General features: G+C 23.8%; 1 protein-coding gene across 13 annotated transcripts in view; it reads left to right on the forward strand.

Moving 5' to 3' along the window:
• Window positions 1-15,160, forward strand: part of LOC129968884 (cell adhesion molecule DSCAML1-like) — a 136,261-nt gene that overhangs the window by 84,114 nt on the left and 36,987 nt on the right. For 10 of the 13 annotated variants that reach the window (XM_056083202.1, XM_056083210.1, XM_056083211.1 and 7 more), the window contains exons 5-6: window positions 13,457-13,604; window positions 14,920-15,068. In XM_056083202.1, coding sequence (XP_055939177.1) covers window positions 13,457-13,604; window positions 14,920-15,068 — 297 coding nt within the window. Of the gene's footprint in view, window positions 1-2,249; window positions 2,353-3,107; window positions 3,390-3,549; window positions 3,670-5,052; window positions 5,218-5,605; window positions 5,798-7,614; window positions 7,897-8,066; window positions 8,190-8,914; window positions 9,080-9,710; window positions 9,919-10,422; window positions 10,705-12,026; window positions 12,141-12,730; window positions 12,896-13,456; window positions 13,605-14,919; window positions 15,069-15,160 lie in introns of those variants that run through there. The other 3 variants (XM_056083207.1, XM_056083205.1, XM_056083201.1) reach the window with 3 other exon arrangements.

Genomic DNA, 15,160 nt, shown 5'->3' on the forward strand with positions numbered 1-15,160 from the left:
CTGGATAAAAATCATTGCAAAATGTTGGCAATTTTTTAAAATTCCATTTTATGTTTAAGTATATATTTGGATCAAAGTATTTTATATTACCCATTACTGAAATGATGCTTATGATTTATTTATAATTAAAAAGCTGATATGTGGGAAAGATTTTTTTAATTTTATTGAATATTCAGGTATTGGAAGTATTGATATACAAATTTGATTACAAATAGATATACAAATGATTTATAGTGAGTTTTATGCATTTCTATATTAGATGCATAAATAGCTGTTAAAATGCTTTGCATATATTTCGTGATTTAGAGATGCATCTCGGGAAAATATTACATAGGACATCAAATATTATGTACTGCTGAACTAAAGTCTGCAGTACATAATTGGATTTTTTTCCAATTATGTACCAATTCCAATTATTAATTTCCAATTATTCCAATTATTTTTTTCCAACTATTATTATACAAAATGAAATTCCTACGGATGGTTTTACTATTCTGTGTCAGAGTTGATTGCATTTTTTAATTCAGAATTTATTTATTATCAGATATTGTTTATAATATGCTGTTAATTTTTCCTAAAACAAAAATATTGAAAAAAGAATAAAATGTGAATAATAATAAAAATATGCATTATTATGTTGAAGCTTGTATTTTGATATATATAAAATATTGAATATATTGATAAAATATTGAAGCTTTTTTTGCGTTTCCCTTTAAACGACTGATTTAATATATATTTTCAGGGAAAAAATACATTTTACTTTCTCACTTCACAATTTCATTTCATTGCATTTAAAATTTATTATTATATTATTTAAGATGTTCATTTGCATCTCTCTAAGATAAATGTATATATTTGTATGTATATGTTGACGTTCTTCAGACCACATTGTTTTACCTAGAGCTATAAATTTGATACATATATATCTAAAAGGATGAGAATGAGTACCTCGCAACGATTTTTATAATTTTTAATTATTTAAATATAAGTGTCATTTGTAAGGCTTTTTCACCGTAACTTTCGAAAATATTACAGCAAAAAAAATAATTTTTACATTATTTAATATTTAAAAAATACTACTAATATTTCATCATGACGTTTTCCGATTGCTGATAATCAAAATATTGTGAGTCGATTCATTTTTCTTCTTCATATTTAATACATTCCAGTATAAGACATGCTTTAATTTTTTTTAAATATTTTTGTGGTGGTTGTACTTAATTGCTTTCTTAAAATGCAACTGAGTGTATAAAAATATAGGACAGAAATTTAGGGAAATACATAGTACATTGAACAAAGAATTTGAATTATATGATTATCATGATTATAAACTTTTGAAATGTAATAATATTTTTTTATAAAATTATCAAGACCAAGTTATACAAATTAATTGATTGAAACTGTCAGAAACCATTAATTCCTGCGAACCAAGTGGTACTAAAGCAATCCTTATTTCGATTGCTTTTCAGTAATTTTTGTGAATTTTCTTAATACTTCGCATTGTTGATAAAATTCTGCGAAATTTTATTCCATTACAATTTATGCTATGTAAGAAAATAAATAGACCAGAAATACTTTCTGCAGTTTTTTTTGCACTATATTTGCATTATTTTTCTCGTCGTTTTGTAACTCTTTAAAAATTGTTGAATTTTTATAGCATTTCATTTTCATTGTATGTTTATCTTCAGTTTATAGAGAGTATCTCATACAGAGAAAATTAATTACCTTCTTTTAGTAATATATTTTTATATGCATATCATTATTTTACGATTTAGTTACAAAAATTTTCAAAGCATATTTATTGAATTATTTATATTTTTATTTTTATATCCGTATTTTTTTTAAACTGGGCATTTTATGCATAGCGTATTAAATTTATTTGTTTTTGTGCATCATTTAAGAGAATCTGTATCTATTTATCAACTGAATAAATCAACTTAAGAAATTATGAAAATACTCTCTAATTTCAGAATTTCACTTCACAATATTTTTAAAGCTTTCAAAATATATCATAAGAATTCATATAATATATAAAACATTGATGAACTTTCTGTTTATAGTTTAATGCACGCTCTATAAATGTATTTCTTTTTTCCGACAACATGTGGCGCTCTTCTACTGCACAATGCAATTCCAAACAATGCGGCGTCTTTTCCATAATGCATCTCACTAATGTTGTATGTTTATAAAATCTTATCAATTGAAGAAGTTTAACAGAATCAAATAGCTATCGTATACTTCCCATTCGCTATAAATTTCTTCAAATGTGTATCCTGTCGCAAATTTGCTGTGATATATTGCTGCTGTTCTTCATTTTCAAATCATCAGAGCTTGTATCGGCATACAGAAATGGTGAGTACTCTCCGTAATCTTTTCTATTTACATTTTTTAGATGTTAGATAAATCGGATGAATGTTTCTATATTTTCTTAATATCTTTGCAAAATATATTATATTTATTCTTATTATTAATTTTATATTTGTAATGGTAAACCATATGTAACCGTTACGAATAAAGTAAAGTTTACTTTAGATACGTTTTCATAAATTAATAGTTTGAAGATTATTATTATGACATTTCTAGTATATTGCATTTAATTTTAAAATAGTTACGAAAACTACCACGAGGCTGATATACGTAATGAATTACATAATAATGTAATATTACAGTGGTAATAACGTAATAATCACATTTGTTCTATTTATTCCTAGGAATAATGTAAACAAAAAAAATTTTATTACCTGGGGGAATAATGCTTTTTAATAGAATATAATTTTAAAGTAATATTTTAATAATTTGACTTTCTAAATATTTCCTAGTTATTACTTTATTCATTTTTCAAATAATTTTCCAAAATTTAAAACTATAGCATGCAAATTGAATTTTGCTCAAATAAAATAATTTGTAAAGCTTAAATTCCATTGTACGTGATTTTTATACATTGTTTTAAATGATTTGCTCTTTTTAAGTTTGCATATAGTATTTTAACTGCCTTTTTTTATTTTTAAATACTTTACTTTCTTCTTTATCCTTGTAAATTAGTGCTGTTTTATTTTCTTGTTCTGTGAAAAGCATTCTGAGATTAAAACTTAAATTATCTATTTCAGATTTACCTAAAGTTCAAAAATTTTCCTTTCCTGATCTTGTCGTCACTGGACAAAGAACAAGTGCTCATTGTACAGCTGTATCAGGAACCCCACCAATGAATTTCAAATGGTTTAAAGACGGTCAAATCATAAAACCGGTTCAAAAATTTTCAATTAGATCAGGAGCTGATTATTCCATTTTGTTCATAGAAAATGTTGATTTGTCAACAAGTGGGAATTATACTTGCGAACTTACCAATTCTGTAGGTGTTGATAAATACACCACAGAGCTTCAAGTGAAAGGTAATTATTTTATTTGGAATCAAACTAATTAAAATTCACAATTAATTAAGTAAAAACTAAAATTAAACATATTAATATGTGTTTATTTTTACATCAAATCAAACTTATTATTTCTTAATATTCTCTAATAATGTCTTTTAAATGTATAAAATTATTTTAGAACCACCGACATGGTTAAAGGAGCCCAAAGATGTCTACATATCTGCAGGTGAAAATATCTCAATAGAATGTTCAGCCACTGGATTTCCAGTTCCGAATGTCACATGGATGAAATCTTCAGGTAATAAAATGTTTAAATAAAACTATGCATAAAAAATAATGTATTTATTTATTGTCTTTACTAAATTTTATTTTTGGGGTAATGATATTTCAACTATTTTTATTAACTTCCTAATTTTTATCTTTTATGAAAAAGAAATATTATTATATTGATTACTTTATCGTATTTAAGCGCTGAAGAAAATTATCAACTTAATTACTATGCATAATAATAATAATATAAGGTTAATAAATAATTTAAAGTTAATTTTGTATTTGCCTTTTCTGTTTTCATCTTGCATATTTTAATAATTTTTAGAAGTTTTTAGTTATAAATTGCTCATATAATTACAGAATCATCCTCAACTAATGATAAATCTTAATAATTTACAACTAAATTTGAAAATTATCAAACTGTTTTGCGAAACAATCAATTGCATAACAAAATTCTATGTATATATTCGGGTTTTTTTTCCCTCATTAACGAATTATAATTTTTTCTTTAAAATTAAATAATCTGTATAGATCTTCTCAATCTTTAACGTTTCTTCTCTATTTAAAGTAGCCATTTTATTATTATTAATAATATTGATATAATCGCATGATACGGTAAAATTTGTCTTCGAATGGTCACATATAAATATTGTGTAAATTTTCATTTTTAACAAAAAATTGTGCTTTTTCCAAAATTCTGAAATTTGCAAATAGTAGATTTTATTTGTTCCTGATGAGTTTTAATGTATTTTATAATAACACTACAGATAATTATTAAGAGAAATTGAGCATTTTGATTATGAAAATAAATTCAATGCCCCTAGGGGCTCCAAAATTCTAATACAAAAGAAAATTTTATTATCGTTAATTTTAATATGATAATTAAAGCATACGTTATATACAAGAGAAAAGTTAGAAGAAAATGTATTCAAATTAAATAAATTTTATTAATTGTATTAATTAAATAATTTTAATTAAGTTTTTTAATTAAATTTTAAATTAAATAAATAGAAGAATTATTATAGAAATAATAATTCTACTATTATTTCTGAACAAGGATTCATGTTATTTTTTCAAAACTTGTTTAATTCTTCTTTTAATAATCGAATAAAATAAATGCTTGTTTTCATTAATAAAATATAAAAATTATTATGAAACACTGAATTTTTATTTATTTAATATACTGGAATCAAACTGAAGTTAAAATAAATGAGCTGAATATAATCTGCTATTTTAAAATTGTATTCTGTCTTAATATTTTAAAATAATTTCATTTAACTAATAATAAATCATTGTTCTCTCTTTCATTTTTACAAACTCTAAATAATTGTTTTGAATTAAATTGTAAGAAAATTTTGAAGTTATGGTTAATACTAATTTTAATATTTACTAATCTTATCTTTTTTTACAGGTTTCAAAGATGGTTTAGAAGAAGTAAAGTTACAGCAACAAATGAAAGGCAAAAGTATTCTTCTAAAAAAGCATGCCAGCATTGAAGATGCTGGTTTTTATTTATGCATAGCAGATAATGGTATATCCAAAATCCAGACAAATGGTATTATTGTTTCTGTAAGCGGTAAGATGCATATTGTTTTATTTTCCAAACATTTCAGACAGTTGTAATTTTATTTTTCTTTCAATTGTTTTCATATATATCTAAATTTATTATTTTGCAACATTAATATTATTTTTGTGAACTTTTTTTTAATTTATTAAAAAAGTTATCGCATTAATAAGCTGAAAACAATTTTTTTAGTTTATTACTTTGTATTACTTACTAAGAAAAATAAATAAATAATGTCACAATTTTTTTTCTAAATAAAATATAAATATTTTCTGATACAATAATTTGTTTATTTCGTTGGCACCACGTGGCGCTCCTGTATCGAATTCTTCTCTATTAGTACTGCATTATCATACATAATAGAAAATAAAACGTTTACCATTACGAAAAGTGCGGCGATGCTCTTTCCTGGTCAAAAATATCCATTCCAGAAATTTCTCTAAATTCATTCATAACTTATTTCATTTTCGTGTTCTATTTTCATTGGTTATCATGGATTCTAGAAAACAACATCTTACAAAGAATTTCGGACGCTATTTCATAGCCGTCATGTCTGTAGCATCCTGTATAAGCATCTTTCCTGTACACGCTGGTGAGTTTTCATTTTTCTTACTATGCATAGTTTGTTAATGTTTTTTTTAATAAAATAAAAAGCAATATTTTAAAACAATTTAATTTCACGTTGTAAACATATATTTTCAAATACTGTGATCAATTATTTCTAATTTAAAATTATCTTATCGTGTTAATAGTAAAGATTATATCTTGTAGTTAAAAAATAATATATTTATTTGCGTAGAATATTTTATTTCGATGTTATTCATTGAAAAAATATTTCATTATTATGTATTTCGTAAAATTGAACCTGCTTTATTATTTATCAAAAAATCAACGATTTATATTTGATGAATTTGGTATGAAATGTAACATAAACCACGTAGAAAAATAAATGTAATTAATGAATGTTTTAATTTAATTGTTTTTCTATGATTTGTTGCACTTACATTTAATTTATTTCATCATTTAATCTATAGAATAGAAAATATTATTTCTCATATTATTTTGTTAAAAGGTCTGTTTTTATATAAAGGTGAGTTGAAAGACATTTTTAATATATTGTAAAAAAAGACAGCGAATAAATATATTAGAATTAATTTACTGCTTTTAATTCATATTAAAAGTCCTTAATATGAAGTAAGTGTCATACAAAAGTGCTGCTAAATTTATATCTATGATATTTTTATTCTAAATCGCATAGATAGTGATTATTTACATAAAATCATATAATTTTCTGCATGCATAAAGGAATTATCTTATTTAATTAATTTCTTGTTTATTTGTATAACTTCAAGAATTCATACTTCAGATACTTAATTTTTAGCTTAATGAATATTTAGAGAAATGCTAACCAATTATAGTTTTCATTGATATTTTTATACAAAATAATTAATTTAAAGATTAATGGAAAATTAAATTCTTCAATTTATATAGAATTAGGCAAGTTCTCTAACTTTTGGATCCCTCATTTTCAAATAGAATTACTAGCTTTTAAATAAATTCAATACCTTATGTAAGATTGTATATTTCTGTTTAAACAGATTTTCAAATGATGTTTTTTTTCATTTTTTTCATCAATGACGAAGCATTCAACTAGAATCTATGTTATTAATAATAAATGTGTTCTTTAAATCCTATTATGAAAAATTTATCTCATTTATAAAAATTTAATATTTCACATTTGGTATTTCGCACTCAATATACAGGAAAATCTTAAAAGCTTATAAAGTTTTACTATGTAATTCTTTATATTATACAGTTTAAAAAATGGAAAAATTAGAAGATATAATGTTTTTTATAAATTGTTACCTATGTTTAATTATATATTATTTTCCTTTTTTAACTAATCATCTTCCCTAAGGAAAAGTAGAAATCGTGTTTTATCTGTTCCATGCTTTTTTTGCTTAGTATGTTTAGAATTAATTGCTTAAAGTTATCGTCTGAATTTGCAAATCACTGTGATGAAAAACAAATGATTTTTTTATTTGAAATGTATGTTTTGTATGGAAGAAAAATACAGTCGCTCACGATTATTTTTAAAAAAAAAAAAAAACTCATTATGCCTGTTTAAAAATAACTTACAAAATAGTAAAAGAACAAATTTTAAAATAATTTTTTAAAATATATATAAAATTTCAAAAAATCTAAAAATTTAGTTATAAAAAATAAACGAAGAAAATGTTTATAAATTTATGAAGTAATCTTGATTTTTTTTAAATTCTTTTATTTGATTACATATCTTGACTGTAGTTTAAAAAGTCAACTGTAGAGATATTAGTTGATTTCTTTTACAAATATATATTTACTAGAATATAATCTGAAAAATTCTAACTTCGTAATTTCTTCTTTTAGCTTCACCAAAAATACAACCTTTCAATTTGGCATCTCATTTCCGAACAGGAGAAAAAGTAACACTTTTTTGTGCCATCAAATCTGGCACTCCCCCTTTCACATTTTCTTGGATGAAAAACTCTCAAACACTCACTGCAGATTCATCTGTTGAAATTCACCAAGTTAAAGACTTTTCAAGTTTAATGTTTCCATCTTTAACGTTAGAGTCTAAAGGTAACTATACCTGCAAAGTCTCCAATGCTTTTGGAACAGATTTCCACACAGAATTTCTTAATGTTGTAGGTAAGTCAAAAATCAATTTAAATAAATATTTGTATTTAACAATTTGGAATAAAATTATTCCTCAAATAAATTTTAAAATATTCCTTGAAGTTGAAGTATTACATTGCACGTCAAAAGAGCAAAATATTACTATTCTTAATAGTCACAATTTGCTCTTCTCTTTTGCTTAGTTCCGCCAAAATGGCGAAATCTGCCCAAAGATCAAGAAGTTGTAGTTGGCGAAGATTTGTCACTAAAATGTGAAGTAGAAGGTTATCCTGTTCCAACTGTGTTATGGAAAAGTCAAGACAAAGGTAAGGAAAAAAAATATATTATTTATTAAAAAAGTAAATATGTTACATTTATTTTTAAAAATTCAAATTAAAGTACCTATTTCCCTTTTTCTCAGATTTAAAAATAATTACATAAGTTAATACTAGATACAAGTAATGGATTATAATTCTTTGGGATTTCTCAGAATAATAAAATATAAAATAGAAATAATACTTGATTAGTTCGGTTTTTCATTAGTATTAATTTGCAAAAAAAGGCAAACAAAACCATTTTAAAATTAATTTTTAATAAAATTAGGTAATAAAAATGTTTTTATTAAAGAATTTTATTTTTTATGTTTTGAATTTGATTTCTTTCATTAAATTTTAATTTGTCCTAAAAAATGAGTAATTTCTATGAAAATTATGAGTGAACCCTAAAATGTATTAAATTCTTCGAATGTCTCAAAAAATACTTATGATGGATGCATTTCTTCAGAATTAACAATAAATGATTACAAATGTGTCTTAATTCACATTAACAATAATTTTGGCAAATAAGTTACATTTATGACAAATTAAAACATATTAAGCCCTTTTTAAATCGGCATAATGCATAATAATAAAATTAACTTATTCTTATGCTTTCATATAAAAGTTCTATATAAAGCTTATAAGTCATAATACGTTTCATTATAAATCTCATTCAAATGTATGTCTTCTAATGAATTATGTAATTTCTAATTAATTTTTTTCATGTATTTCAGATAACTTCAATGCAGCGATTCTCCAAAAAAGCTCAAGGATGAAAGTTGAAGATGGAATTCTTGAAATAACAGGTGTTACAGTAGAAGATGAGGGTGATTACATATGCGAAGCTTCGAATGGTATCGGAAATGGAATATCACATACAATAGTTATATCTGTTCTTGGTATGATTCATGGTGCAATTAAAGAGCTTCTTTATTTGGAATTTGGATTTATTTTATTTATACTTTTGCTTTGAAATTTGCCAGTTGAATTTTTATTTTTGTATTGCATTTGATATATTTAGCACACTGGAATACGAATAAAGACATTTCTTATACTTTATTATTGATATTTTCAGAAAAAAAAACTAATTCACAGTGCATTTTACGATATTACAAGAAAACTTTTTTGCTATTTTTTTCTCTTCATTTTTCCCCATTATTTTGAATAAACATTTGAATATAAATTTTTTTGAAGGATTTTATGAAATTTTTTGTGCAGTGGATGCATTTTATTACATAATTTTGTTTATATTAAGAACGTTATGAAATATTAATCGGGAAAATTTCCGTTTCGTTCCATTCTTGTTATTTATAATTAAAAAAATGGAATAATTTTAATAAAAATTATTGCACTATATATATAAAACTGTATAAAATTCTATTTTCTAATCTAGGGGTTTATATACTATTTTTAACTCTCCATCTTTACACAATGTGGCGCTAGTTGACCGTCCCCCAAGAAAAATTCAAGCGATCGAGATGGCTTTATGTTTTCTCGAATAAATTGCGTCTATAAACAAACCACTTCGTTCTTCTGTACCGTCAATGTAAAGTTGTTTTTAGTGCATTATATTAACAACAAACTGTGATTTTGACTAAATTTTTGTGAAAGACAATGTTTTTCCTATACTTTTCGTTTAATTCGGAATGCAGAATCAATATTGATTTCTACATGGTTTTATTAAGCTTCAGCGTATTAACTTTCGGCGTGGATTCTTACGAAAGGAAAAGATCTCTAGGTAAGTTGAATTATCGTTATTTATTCTTTATATTTTATAAAAACTTTCATTCTTGATGATTTAAAATGAAATATATATATATCATAATTTCCAAATAGTGTGGTATTGTACAGATGTAAACAAAACAGTGCTGCTTATTTCAATAAAATACTGATTACTTGTTATCAACATTAATATATAAACTTTTTCTAATTAATTAAGCTTTTTAAAAGTAGCTATGCTCATATCATTTTTATTCTTCTTTCTATTTTATTTATATTTTTCTAATCACCATCTTTTCTCATAATTCTGGTCCTCAGACTGAATTTTCTGTAAAACTATATTTATAATAGATAAGAGATGTTATAGATTTATATTTTGAAATAGTATATAAATGAATATAAAATAGGTTTATTTTTATCGTTTGTATTAACTTTTTTCTGTATTTTTTCTTTGTCGAATTTCTTTTAAGCTTCCTAATGAAATTCAATATTATTTTTAATAGTTTAATTGAATTTTTTTCAGGTGATCCAAGGATTCAACCATTTAATTTTCCAGAGAAACTAACTGAAGGTCAAAAAACTAAAGTTCTATGTACTGTTATTGATGGCACTGGACCATTTAAATTTCTCTGGTATAAAAATGACCACTCTCTCGCGACTTCACCTTCCGTAACAATTCAAAATAGTGAAGAGTATTCTATGTTGCTCTTTAATTCGCTTTCCACTGACCATGGTGGAAATTACTCATGTGTAGTTTCGAATTCCTTTGGAAGGGATTCTTATTCTTCCCAACTCATAATAAATGGTAAGTTTGGAATTCTTAGATATTTTAATATAAATTTAAAGAAATATATTTAATTTTAGAAGATATTTTATCTAATTTTTATTGTGAAAGATTCTCATATGTCCCATTCAGCTTGGTACTATAAAAAAATTCAATGCTTCATCTATTTTGTTAAAGCAAATTAAAAAATTTGATTAACTATGATTTAAAAAAATTAAATTAATATTGCTGAATTTTTATTCTGAATTCTAAAAAAGAAACATGTAACAAAAATTCCTGTGTATGGCTCATATGAACAAAATTATAATATCTAACATTTACTCAAGATAGCTAAAAATTATATAGAATTTTTTTTTCTAATTAATTATTTTTTTTTCAATTCTTTTGGTTTGAAAATTTCATGACCAGAAACTATGAATTTTCTTCTTAATACTGTAAATGTATGACAGTTTTTTATTCTCTAGAGAATTGTAAAAACTGTGAGGTTATTAATTTCTTTAGTATAGCATCAAATAATGTTATTAAAAAAAAGAACATATGCTTTGTCTTTTATCTTCAATTATTTCAATATAACTACCTTTTTAATCACTTTAACTGAAACTGTAACTAATTTAAAGTACCAATGAAACTTCCAGTACAAATCTATCCATTAAAATAGCAATTCCTTCTATCTTTTGTAATATAAATTATATATTTGATTCTCAAAATTAATTTTCGTTCATTTTAGCAAGAATAAATCATCCACAAAAACTTAAATTTATTCAAATAATTTAATCATATATTATTTCAATGTTTCACACCGAAAATAATCTAATCAGAAAGTAAAAAGAAAGACTCGATGGAAAGAACTTTAAATTAATCTTTATTGGATTTTCAAGCAAATTACATAATTGGTTAATTGAATGAAATTGATCTGAGGCTAAAAATTGATTATCTGCTTGGAGATTTTTATGACTTTCTTTCCCATGTAATAAGAATTCTGGTTATTTTTTTTCAAAGATCTTTTAAGAATAATTTGTTTTCTCGCGCAAATATATATATATATATATATATATAACTCCATTATCTACAATCCTTTTACCCAAATTCCAAAATATACAAAGATGGAAATCAGTTGTTACAATGAGTTGTAGAAATATATAATTACAAAAAAAAGCTTTCAAAATTAATTTTTAAAAAATGTTAGTGATTTTCAACTTGGTTTTTATTTTTTATGCATTTTAAAGTGATTTTAATTGCATAAATTATTTTTACACTATAGTTGATTTGGAAAGGTTTAAAATTTTTTGAATCATTTGAACCATATTTGAAAATTTTCTCACCTCATTATTTTTAATTTTAAGTACCACCTACTGTTGTGCAAGAACCTGTGGACCAAACACTTGAAGAAGGTTTTAAAGCCTCATTTCTTTGTCAAGCTACAGGCCATCCTGAACCTTCTATAACATGGCAAAGAGGTTATTACTCTTCTTTTGGTATTTTTAAGCACTAAAAACTTATTCAGAAAAAAATATGGCATTGTAGCCATTAATTAAAAAGAAAATTTATTAGTTAGTTCATTCAAAATTGTTATATTTATAAAAGATTCAGCGAAATTATAATTTTTAAAATGAATAACACAAAGGTTTTGAATGTATTATTGGTAATTTATGCAGCAATTATTACATTAAAAGAGAAATTTGGGAACAAAATATTTCATGAATGGATTAAATTATAATAATAAACTATTAATCATCACAATGTTTTTAATATTTATAAATACAAAAGATCGAACTTCTGAAATTTAAATAAGTAAACATAGATTTATTGAAAATTACAAAATCATCCCATTGTGTGCGTTTTCCCACTTTATTTTAAACTTTGAAATTGAAATAATATAAAAACTTTTTAAGGGAATTGTGTAAATAAAAATAGCTAATTTTATTTTTTAATTATGAGGAATATTACACTTTGAAAAAATATTGAAATTTCTGATTGATAGATATATTCTCTTATTCCACAATTATTCATTATTTATATTTAAATAATTTTTTTTCTCTTATTTCAGATGAAACAAACAAGGAAAATTTTGAAGAAGGAAGGATCAAGACATTCTCTAATGGGACACTAATCATAACTAGTGTCAAAAAAAGAGACGAAGGAATTTATAAATGCACAATTAGTAATAATATTGGTCAAGATTTACATAAATTAGTTTCATTAACTGTTATTGGTAAGAGATAATAAAATACTACTAATCATGCTTGCCATAATTATATATTGTCATAAATGCTGGGGTAACAATTAAGAAATAAAAAGAATATCAAAAACTGTGTTTTTACTATTTTTTTTTTTCCTTTTATTTCCAAAACAAAATATGAAATATTTTTTCATCACTTGAGACTGAAAATAGTGTTGGTCTGATATTATGCCGTTGGTTTGTGTTGATACTTCTCTGATAACAATATGGCACATTTTATCTGACACTGACAAACGCAATTTTTTTTCCCATGATTTTTTTAAAATATGTGCTACTTTTCTGAAAATCTATGTGAAATACTACTGATTTTGAATATTTTTAGTAACCAAATATGATGCATTTTAAAACTTGAATGATTTCTGTTATTATTTTTATTGTATGTCTGTTATTATTTTTATATATTTAATTTTAAATTATTGTTTCAAATATATTTTAATGTAGTGTTTTTTTTTCTAGATTCTTTTCGCAGATTTTATATGTTTTATACTTGCGTAGAATCCATACAGATGGTTAACACTTATTTCTTTTTTTCAGTTCCCGCTCGCTTTGAGGAGAAATTTACTATGAAAAATGTTCGAAGAGGAGAGACCGCGACTTTAAAATGTGAAGCAGTTGGAGACAAACCACTGAGTATTACTTGGACAAAAGACAAAGCTGAAATCGATTTTAAAAAACATACCAGGTAAAAATGACTTAACACTGTTAGAATTCCTAAATGACAAAATATTATGACCAGCAATAACTTTAAAGTACAGTTAACCGTTCATTTCAAGATTTATTCTTTTCAATAAATCATAAAAACCAAAAATAATTCAAATTACTTTTTAATCAAATAAAATTCAAGGAAATAATTTATTTTTTTAGTGTTAATGAAAACAAAATAAGATATTGTTGTATTCATGAATTTTTATTTCTAAATGTGCTATCGTATTAAACTTTATGCAAAAATCTAGTTATCTAGAAATATTTCAAATTACTTTTTTAATCAAATAAACTTCTAGGAAATATTTTTTTAATGTTAATAAAAATTTAAAATAAAATACAACTGTTGCGCATTCATGAATTTCTATCACTATTTGTGCTATCGTATTAAACTTTATGCAAAAATTCTTATGAAAATGTTCATTGTTTTATAGTATAATGTCTTGTGGCATTCATTTCTTCCTTAACATCCAATGATCCTCAGTTTGATTTTTCTTACATACAAATTGTTTTGCCGTCATCCGAAGATAATCATATGGGATGATAAAATAAGTTTTTATATTTAAGAATATAGATTTATTAAAAGTAACATTGCTTTTAATATTGTTCGTTTTAGTGAAAACTCAAACGAAAAATTTTCAATCATCTTTATCGAAAATGAAATTTTTTTTTCAATTTTTATAAAATTTCTTCATAAAAATTGTTCCTCAAAATGATTATAGAAATTACGGTTTTTAAATTTAGACAACTGATGGTATATCTTTTTTATACTTAAATTAAAATTCTAATATTTAAATAAGAGAAAAAAGTAAATTTCAAAGAAAACTAAACGCCAAATTAGTAAACACATTTATTTGGAATTTTAAGTAAATATGACATTATTCAGGGCACTAATTTTTTTAATGTTATTTTTTCAATTATTTGTCGTTTATTCATACAATTTCTTTATTAATTGATGAGTAAGAATTTTGTGCCTATCAACAATGATCACTTCTGTGCATTTTAATATTTTATACAAGACATATTCAAAGAACTATGAGTTATAATTAATAATGATAATTCCTACTATGATTAGTATTAACATTACACCTTAATATCATCATAAGAATAAAAAGAAATTAAAAAATAAAAGGAATTATGTTTTCAGGGTTTGCGCATATTCAGAAAACATATAATGAACTCAAATCATCTTTGTGTAATACCTGGAAAGGAATAAGACTATGTATTTTCTAAGATTAGAATATGATACATCTATAGAAAATGATTTAAATGGAAAAAAATTATTTTCCATTCAGGTTGGAGAAGTTCGACAGGGATATAGAAAAGGGCTTGAGTTCAGAACTGATTATTCGAACAACTGACCGAAAAGACGGAGCCTTATACGGATGCTTAGCCAAAAATGAATATGGATCAGATGAACGAAATATCAAACTTCTGGTTGTAGGTAAGGCATATATATTGAAAAGAAAATTATGTAAACATTCGCTTTCATTGAAAATTGAAATAAGTAAGCTAAGAACCATACAGATAACAAAT

This window comes from Argiope bruennichi, chromosome 5, assembly GCF_947563725.1.
Source record: "Argiope bruennichi chromosome 5, qqArgBrue1.1, whole genome shotgun sequence".
Lineage (NCBI taxonomy): Eukaryota > Metazoa > Arthropoda > Arachnida > Araneae > Araneidae > Argiope > Argiope bruennichi.